We start from the raw sequence: 10,229 nt of genomic DNA, 5'->3' as shown, positions 1-10,229 counted from the left end.
GGGGGGGGGGGGGTGTCTTAACGCACCATCAGACACAAAGCAAAATAGAAAATATAGGAGGCTCACTTAATGTCAGAGAAAAGGAGAAAGATGGACAGGATGGATGAATAGGTGGAAGGATGAAAGGATGAACGGATTAACAAATGGAAGGATGAACAAATCAATGAAATGAATGGAAGAACAGATGAGAATGGAAGGATGGACGCATGAACGAATGAATGGATGGACAGATGGATGAATAGATAAACTAATGGATGGACAACTGGATGAATGAATGGAAGAACAAATGGATGAATAGATGAACAGCTTGATGAATGAATGGATGGACATCTCTGGATGAATGGATGTTTGGATAAATGGGACTGATAGATGAACATCGATGGATGGATGAACAGATATGGATTGATGGATGGATGAATGGGTTGATGGATGAACAAAAGGATGAAAGGATGGATGGATGGATGGAGAGATGGGTGGACAGATGGACAGATAGATTGGATGGACAGATGGATGAATGGATGGATGGCTGAATGGATGTGTGGATGAACATCAATGGATGGACGGATGAGGATTTATGGATGGATGGATGGATGAACGTAAATGGGTGGCTGGATGAACGGATGTGTGAACAAATAATGGAAGGATGGATGGATGGATAGATGAATGGATGGATGAACATATGGAAGAACAAATGAACGAGCGGAGCGAATGAATAGATTAGATGAAGAGTAAGGAGTTAAAGGGACAACAAGCATTCTGTACACATGTGAGGTCAGGTCTTACTGCTCAAATCGGACATTCCGCAGATCTCCATTGTTGATCCGAACGATGCAGTCATTCTCCTGAAACAAACCCTGGACGTCAGCCTTCCCTCCACGCTCCAAACGCTTCACCAGCAGACCCAACGTCCTGCAACACACACACAAACACTTGATCTATGCCTAAGAGTCTGAGATTTATTATTTATTTAGTCATAAACGTACTCCATTTGAAATGAAACATTAATTTGATTGATACCGAATTGAAAGAACTTGAACCTAATGCAGCATCATGAAGCACTTCTGAATGAAAGCTAGTTTCTCAAGATAAATAACGTTCTCCATCTTTATAACTGCGTCCTGTTGCTGCAGCTCGCCGCCCGGAGAGAGATGAAGATCACAGAGATATAAAGCAGCTTTTACCTAGATTAGTCTGCCTGGTGAACGCTCACATACAAATGCTGTTTAGATACTCTATCTCTTCTGGACAGGCTTTTATGGACTTTCTGCAGAGGATTCAATGACTCTTTCGAGTCACACAAACATTTAGTCATCTCAAATCAAACACTGATCTCTCAGAACATCAGGTGATGCAGAGGAGAGACTTGCAGAGCTCTTGCTGAGTTCAGAATATGCCAGTGACCAAAAAATATAATAACATGAATATTAAAGGGATCATATGATGCGATTAAAATTTTTCCTTTCTCTTTGAAGTGTTACAAGCTCTTGGTGCATAAAGAAGATCTTTAAAGTTGCAAAGACTAAAGTCTCAAATCCAAAGAGATATTCTTTATAAAATTTAAGAGTCAACCACGCCTACCTAAAACGGCTCGTTCTAACACACCCCCACGTCTACGTCACGATGTGGGAAGATTTGCATAACGCCGCCCAAATGTTCACGCAAAGAAAGAAGGCGTAACTTTTATTCTTGCTGAAGTATTGTTGCTGCCGCCATGTCGAGACGCTGTGTTTCCTTGTGAAAGCGAAACTACTTTTTTTGGCCTTCCAAAAGAGGACGATATCCGCTTCGTCATGCCTAGAGCTGATCCGTGCTGGTCGCTGAGGAAATACATCAACTTCGCGCTGTGGATCGCCGGATTGGCTTTCACCGTGGACAAAGCGGAGTCCAGCCCGGGGTCGTCACATGTGGTTGCCGCAAGCCCGCCGGCCGCTCCTTCGTCGAATCCGCCGGCCTCCGCTCACTCTAGCCCGTCGTGTGTTTCATTGTGAAAGCAAAACTTTGTTTGGTCTTCCAAAAGAGGACACGACTAGAAATCAGTGGTTAAGTTGTATTTACAACACTGTTCCAGAACAGTTCAATTGTTGTTTGTCATTTCTCCGATCACAAATGCAGACGTGGTTTTATGTTTACGCAGCGCGATGCAACGCAACGCATTAAAAGACAGCATAAGTCATTATAATCCGTAATTATGTCCCCACTGGATGCAACAAATGCCTCGTTTATAATGGGTTTTAATGCTTTTGTCTCGGCGCTCCAGCTGGGACAGGGCATCACAGTATAGTAAGGGGCGTAACATTTCTGTCACACGCTTGAGGTATTCGGCCAATCACAACGCACTGGATAGCTGGCCAATCACAGCACACCTCGCTTTTCAGATCGATGAGCTTTGCAAAAATCGACGCGTTTCAGAAAGGCGGGGCATAGAGGAGAAACAATAATGTACAGTATGTGGAAAATAATGTGTTTTTTGAACCTTAAACCTCATAAACACATTTCATTACACCAAATACACAAAATAATGTTCTTTTTAGCAACATCATATGACCCCTTTAAATGTATTAATATACTATTACATATACAAAAAGAACAATTCAGGCAAACATGCATAAAAAAAGTTTTATATTTTTTCTTTTGTTTTGAGAGATGGTGATCTTGAGCAAGGTTTATGTTCAGTGGTTGAGTTTCCCAAGTTAAAAACTATTTATTTTATTTTAATTTTGGCCCATTTATTGATTTAATAATGGAGTTTGGTGGATGTTACCTGCGGTCTCGTCCGCTGAAAGGCACCACATGGATACCGAGTGGACCTCCGTCATTGGGCACTTCCACCAATTTCACAATATCACTGGAGGACCGAGGAAAAAAAAGAAAAGAAACCATCAGAGAGAGTAAATAAGCATGTAATTCTGTGTAAAGCTCCATGGAGGTGGAGTCAAACAAAGCAGGATGGAGTCAGAATGCTGTGACACAAACAGCACCTTATGCACATATAGAGGTTGTAAATGCTGTTCATGCATCTATATAGACTCAAGCTACAAAATATGTCCTAAAATGTGAGCTTGCATTTTAGTCATTATGTTTATCAAAGATTCACACCAAAACACTCTCATTTTGGCATCGATGCCATCGCATCTCGAAAGTGTCAGACAGAACTGTGAAAGACTCGACCGAGAGTATAGATGACAGTTTATGAGAGATTAATCCAAAGCATTTCAATCTGATCTCAGCGTTTGAAAAAAAAAAAAGTCATTTTACAATAAAAATAAAACTGCAAATCAAACTGACAGCATGAAGGAGAGATTCGCATAAAATAAGAGATAATATCACTGCTGCTGCCAGTCAGAGCGTGTGTGTGTTTGTGTGTGTATGTGTGTGTGTGTGTGAGAGATACTTACTCCAGCGATCTCACTCCCATGTGCTCTAAACATGTATCCGCACGTCCCACTGGCTCTATCCTACCTTTCTCCTCCTCATCCTGCAACAAGGAGAAAACCGCTTAACCCATAATGCATTGCACTCAAACAAACCCTTCCAGAAATACATTTGACATTGATGTAACATCAATAAATAACAAAAGAAACACAATGCATACATGACATGAAAATACCTGGGTGAGGACTGTTCTTTTTCTAAGCAGTTTGAAGGAATTCATTCTCCGTTTGTACAGGAGATGTTTCACCTGATACACCACGGATCAGGTGAGAGGTACACAAGAGCTCACGCTCACTAGTGTGTCACTTGATTATTTGAGTAGCACCAGACTACCAGTGACACACACACACACACGTCTGGTTTACTATCCTTGTAGGGACTCTCCATAGGCGTAATGTTTTTTATACTGTACAAACCTTATTTAATCGCCCTACACTAACCCTACACCTAAACCTACCCCTCACAGAAAACTTTCTGCATTTTTACATTCTCAAAAAACCTCATTCTGTATGATTTATAAGCTTGCTTCCCCATGGGGACCTCAATTTAGGTCCCCATGGTGACACGAGTCCCCATGAGTTGGTGTGTATTCAGGTTTAAGTCCCCACCGGGATAGAAAAACACACACACAGTTTCAGTAACCAACAGGTCCATGTTCTGCTGCCATGACATCACTTATATGTTCTCGCATACACACTCTGTATGACTTTGAAAGTAGTTTTTATCTAATGTCACTATTTTGTATCTAATACTGTCATACAATCTGCAATTAAAAAAAGAAAAAACGATACACACATACATAACTCTAGGTCCAAACACAACACTGGACCTGAGACAGTTACATGCATTATTCAGCTCAACAGAGCAGTGGCTGTGAACAAAAAGGAAGGAAAGAAAAGAAAAAAAGAAAGAAAGAAAAGACAAAGCACAAGAAAAAAAAGAAAAAAAAGAAACAAAAGAAAAGAAAACAAGAAAAATTAAAAAAAGGAAAAATGATCATGAAAAATAAAACTAAAACAAAAAAGAAAAGAAAAGAAAAGAAAAGAAAAGAAAGCGAAACGGCATAAGAAAAAGAAAGAAGATGACATGAAAGGAAAATGAAAATAAAAGAGAAAAAAGGAAAATCCAATCCAAAAAGAATGAAGAAATAATTGAAAAAAAGAGAGCTAGAAGAAAAGAAAAAAGAAAGAAGAAAAAAGAAAACTACAAGGGGGAAAATACAAAAAAGAAAAGAGAAAGAAAAAAGATGACAAGAAAAAAAGAAAAAAGAAAGAAACAAACAAAAAATTGAAAATAGAAATAAGAGTATAAAAAAGAAAACAAAAGGAAAGAAAAAGGAGAAAAAAAAGAATAAAAGAAAAGAAAAAGGAGAAAAAAAAGACTAAAAGAAAAGAAAAAAAAAAAAACCCAACAGAAAATAAAGAAAATGAAAGCAAAACAGAAAAGGAAACAAAAAATGAACAGAAAAAGCTGAAGAATGTTCAATGTCTCAATGTTTTGTTTAGTTTTTCCCATGTTGTTTCTCTATTACCCCTGTAGTTTATAAGTCTCTCCATCTCTCTCTATCTAAGGCAGTTGGTCAATCACTCTTCCTCTGTGACCAAGGGTTTTTAAAAGTGTAATACAGAGGAAAAACACAATTGAAGGAAGTGAAGAAAATAGCTGTGATACACAATACACCCTTTACGGCAGACATAATCATCCCATTTTATATAACAGCTGTCTAATATGACAAAAGAGTGAGTGCATTTGACAGCATAACTGTATCAGTCCGACACCGCTGGCCTTCTGACAACATCCAACACGCTTGGATTGATCAGAGACTGTTGCCAAGCCATTGTCCTGCTCGGATCTGATCCAAACCTTTCTCCCGGCAAACGCATATTGCAAACAGTGATTGTTTTCCACGATGACTGAGTAGCCAAGTATTTTTCTGGGATTCTCCTAAACTGAAATGACTAATAGCATAAGAACGCAGATCCCGAACAGTGTTTCTATTGAATCGTCTCCACCTCGTCCTAATTAAGTCAATTATTAGTTTATGTTCGAGCGTTACTACTGCTCTTATATCGGCGAGCCTCACTTCAATTGGCTGAGGTGTTGCTATGCATGACAAGAAATGGGGACAGAAGTAACGTTAACAGAGGAAGTTTTAGTCTGTCAGCCTCTTCCATTATTAATTGATGAAAGACAAACAGAACAACCTCTGGAAGGAGAGTGTGAGAATTACAGAAAAAATTGTCTATCTGTCTGTCTGTCTATCTATCTAATCTACCCATTCGTCCATCCATCTGTCTATTCATGTATAAGTACATCTACCTATCCACCTATCTACCCATCTTTTCATTTACGGTCTATCTAGCCATCTACCCACCTACTTGTCTGTCTGTCTACTTACCTATCCATCTGTTAGTCTATTAGTCTGTCCATATGTCTATCTATCACCTCAACACTCACTAGACTGACACAAAGTGAATGTGTATGTCAGTGAAAGGAAATACTGAAGCGACAAACTGATTACTGAGATACAACTGACCTACAGCAGCACCTACTGGAGAGAAACTGAGAGAAAAAAAAAGAGAGATCTATATATAGTCTTATCTCATTAGCAGTCTAAAGCTGAGAGTGATTTATAATCGCTGTTTTACCTTTATGATTAATTACAGACCACACTACCCTCCTCCACACCAACCCTCTCTACCTGGATCTTCTCTCTGATACACCACACATCTCTTCTCTCTCTACATACTGAATGCAACTGATTTCAGTGCTTGCACTATACTTCAGTTCCAATCAAGAAAACACAATATAACACAAATACACACAGATTATAAGCATTATTCAGACCTCGATCACAAACCTTTCTTTTAAACAGTACAATAGTACACAGCATGGCATGTTTCTTTAATAAAGATTTTTAAGTATATTTATATCTCGGTTTTTGTTTTTTTGTTTTTTAAGTGTACATTTTAAGCATACATTTTAATGCACATAAATCATTGAGCTACAGGTAGTTTTGGGGTAAAGACTCATACTCTAATCCCAGATTTTTGTTAAAATAAACAGAAACAGACAATCCAACGAAATTGTACATCTGTGATAAAAACACACTAGTGATCATCTCTGATTAACATGTGGAAATATTACCAATTTAAATAAAGTGGGACATGTTTTCTCCAGTCTCAAGAATCAGTGTGCTGTGCCTTTAAGAAACATCCCTTTTACATGTCAAGTGAACAACAATGCTTTGATCTGCTAAGACTGTGGTTTTGCTGTCAAGTCCAATATAGTTTTTAACTGTTTCATTCTTTAATAACAGCCTTTTTACAAAGACTGCACTACATCGTGACATATTCATGAAACAATCTGTGTTGAAATGTGCGCATTAACTTTTTAAAAAATTGGACATGATTAAGCCATTCTTTCCTAACACTGGGATCTTTCTGAAGGGTATGGAGAGCAGCAGGCACCACACGCAGCCAGAAACTGCGGAGTTTGATGCACTTTCACACATTTTACTGCTATTTTCTCTGGTGTTTAGCAATAATAGGATTTCTCCAGCTTTCCACTGATTACCCAACCATGATCGGCCTAGCCAAGTATCTTATGTCCCAGTAGGCATCACTGACATTAATTTTTTTGCACTTATCCATCTAAAATCAAAAAAGTGTGGACATTCACGGATTACTTTTTACAGCCTGGTTTCAATAAATGCTCTTTCTGTACTTGGCAGAAAGTTTCGAAATGTTGATTTCTTAAGAAACATGACCCTTAACATTAGGGTTGCACAATTAATAGAAATAAAACCAAATGGCTTAGTGCGATTATCAAATGTTACGGTATGGCTGCAATTTAGTCATACTGCTTTATAAATGACAAAATGTAATGACTAGATCATTACAGTACCAACCTGTTCCTGTCGCTGCAGCCAGCGGTCCACCATGGGATGATTGGAGCTGAGTGAGGAACGGACCTTCTCACGCTGAAACTCGTTCTGATTGGACCACTGCCCTGCATCACGAGGAAGACTACGATATGTGTCGACACCTCGGCCCTGAGGAGAGAAAAATTATATTCTTACAGCATTAACTTTCTGTTTATTGCCTACTTAGTACACTGTAGTAAAATGATAATAATGATTCACATGTACATGGATGGTCAGATTACAATTTAATATACCAGTAAACAGCCATGTATGCCAAAATATATTTTTGGTCTATGAGGACACTGTACTGATGGATAAGAAAAAGCTGTAAATCAAAGCCTCACACTACAAAGGAATAACCCGAGAAGAGCGAGCGTGAAAGAGCGAGCAAAATCCATAACTCATTGTCTAGAGAGTTTTATGACTAGCATTGACATAAGCATTACTCTGCTAGAAGGAGAACAGACAGAGAAATGATGGTCACATCAGCAAATGCATTAAATGAACTCGCACACGCACACAATAAATTTAACACACAAACAGCAGCAAAACATTCTATGCCATCACATGGCTTGTTTATAGAGCTCTTTCTGTTTGTGAGATGCTGGGTTGTGAACCCTTCAGAAATTACAGTAAATATTCATAGAGATGTCATGAAGGGTGATGTGACCTCTGCCTCTAAAGATGACAGATTTATCGGATATGATCTGAGAAATGACACCAGCAGGAACCCGATTGCCTCTAAACAGCAATACAGCATACAGCAACATTAATAGAGTGCAATAGTGTCAGCCCAATTTTACCATGGCATTGGTTTCGGAAGTATTTTTTCTATTCATTTTTTCAAAAAGTCTTTGTTTAAAGAGTTATAAGCCATGAATCAAACCAACCAGCTACAATGTGAATTACACCATTACAAACTTTTATCTGAAGCAACAAAGTATTTGAAAATCAGACAAAAGACAAGACTGTGTACTTAATGGCTTTAATATGGGAAAACTACAATCCCATCAAATATTATGAATGTTTTAATCAAAATAAAAAAACAATGGAGAAATAGTTAAAGTTATTAGTTTAAAGTTGATATATATAGGAAGAACATTAAGTTTATTGGAAATATGCATATATATGCAAATATTTAAGTATTTTAAAAGAGCGTATTGAGACAGACTCAATTATGTCATTTGTTGTGCTTCATGGGAGTTTCTGCTGAGATCTTTTGTTATTTAAATTTGTTATTTATTTAAAAATGTATTAAAACAATGCAAATTGGTGTCTTTAATAAAAGCATAACCATTGATTAATAACCTCGGAACTAGGTTTAAAAATTAGTGTTAAAATCTATTTCCCCATGGAGAAAAATAATGGAAGTTTTACTTCCTGAACCCAACTACTGCACTCAATAAGCATCAGAGAAGGTGATTAGTGCACCAAAAATTACAATTCTGTCATTATTTACTAACCCTCATGTCACTACAAACCTGTATGAATTTCTTCTCTGGAACATAAAAGATGATATTTTGAAGAATGTTTCAACGGTTTGGTCAATAAAGTCCAAAATGACATTACTGTATGTACAATTAAGAACTTTTTTCCCCAAAATATCCTCATTTTAAGAAGAATGAAAGTCATCAAGGTGAGTAAATGATGACAGAATTGTCATTTTTCAGAGTAGTCAGTTATGTTCCTCCACTATAAAGCTTTGGAGCTTCACAGCAGCTTCATACCTTCCTCTCCAGACTGTTGGTGCCGGAGGAGAAGCGTGGTTTCAGGAAGCCGGCGGTTGTAGACCAGCGTGTGGGATTTTTTCTGGAAGGTTCTTCGGGTTGCGAACCAGGCTCAGAGAACGACATCGCTGTCAGGTTCAACAATGCCGGATCGCTACTGCGACGAACATGCAAAGGCATGTCTGTGAGAAATAGAGAGACCAATGAGTGACACAAAAGGCCAAAACTTCCACAGCAGTGGCACATTTCAAACGTGTAAATTCCTATACTACATTACGAGAGTCTCTTCGTCTGTCTCTTACTGGTTCGAAGCGTGGATGTGGTGACCTCTATCTCGCTGTGGGGCAGGTACGGCTGGAAGGCAGACAGTGGGGTGGAGGTGGACGGCTCTCCAGAGAAGAGCTCCGGCGACTGTGTGCCTGTGGAGCTCGCACTGGTGCCGTCACCTCCGACATGAGGCTCCTGTTCGTCAAACACTGCCACCAACTGCAAAGAGAAAACACAGTGAAAAAAAGTGAGAAAGATGTGTTTACATTTAGGAGCGTGAAACAGTAGTAGGATGGCCCTCTGCCCCGAGGTCAGTGTGAGAATGTTCCAGTTGATAGAATGGTCACTTGCTCTTTCAGACCAGTCCTGTTTCAGTTTGCTACTAAATTTGATTTGATGTTTAGAAAATTCTGCAGATTTGTCACCAAAATAATTCTGTCTAGCTGGCTAGCATGGATGAGGTTTGGTCAAAATTGCAAAAATGGCTTGTGAAATGTCATTGTTTTCCAGCCTGTTATATAATAAGCTATATAATTTCTAGTTTGTTGCAAAGTTTCTTTTTGTAAAGAAAAATATGTAATTATAATGAACAAAAAAATTTTGGTAACACTTTACAAGAAGGTTCAGTTTGGTACCAATAGTTCATACATCTGTTATCACCAACTAACAATGAAAAACATTTTAAATCTTTTTAGAATTTTTATATAGTTTTAAATCTTTTAATAATTTATTCATCTAATTCTTGTTTGTTAATGATATAAAGAAAAATGTAGATTTGAACATAAACCTAGATTAATAAATGATGCACACTGTACAGTGTTGTAAAAGAAAATGTACATTTAATAGACATAAAAACTGCTGTTACAATATTTGAGGTC

The 10,229-nt window shown here is 38.1% G+C and overlaps 1 protein-coding gene across 2 annotated transcripts in view; it reads right to left on the bottom strand.

Annotated features, from left to right (window-relative positions):
- The window catches only part of LOC107690576 (partitioning defective 3 homolog), a 91,788-nt gene that overhangs the window by 46,522 nt on the left and 35,037 nt on the right, over positions 1 to 10,229 (bottom strand). For both annotated transcript variants that reach the window (XM_016488946.1, XM_016488947.1), the window contains exons 3-8: positions 9,387 to 9,570; positions 9,085 to 9,266; positions 7,343 to 7,486; positions 3,396 to 3,475; positions 2,762 to 2,845; positions 784 to 909 (exon numbers count right to left, since the gene is read on the bottom strand). In XM_016488946.1, the coding sequence (XP_016344432.1) occupies positions 784 to 909; positions 2,762 to 2,845; positions 3,396 to 3,475; positions 7,343 to 7,486; positions 9,085 to 9,266; positions 9,387 to 9,570 (800 nt within the window). The remainder of the gene's footprint in view (positions 1 to 783; positions 910 to 2,761; positions 2,846 to 3,395; positions 3,476 to 7,342; positions 7,487 to 9,084; positions 9,267 to 9,386; positions 9,571 to 10,229) is intronic.

Source organism: Sinocyclocheilus anshuiensis, unplaced genomic scaffold (genome assembly GCF_001515605.1).
Source record: "Sinocyclocheilus anshuiensis isolate Anshui unplaced genomic scaffold, SAMN03320099.WGS_v1.1 scaffold2347, whole genome shotgun sequence".
Taxonomy (NCBI): Eukaryota; Metazoa; Chordata; class Actinopteri; order Cypriniformes; family Cyprinidae; genus Sinocyclocheilus; species Sinocyclocheilus anshuiensis.
This window is presented reverse-complemented; position numbering and strand designations above follow the sequence as displayed.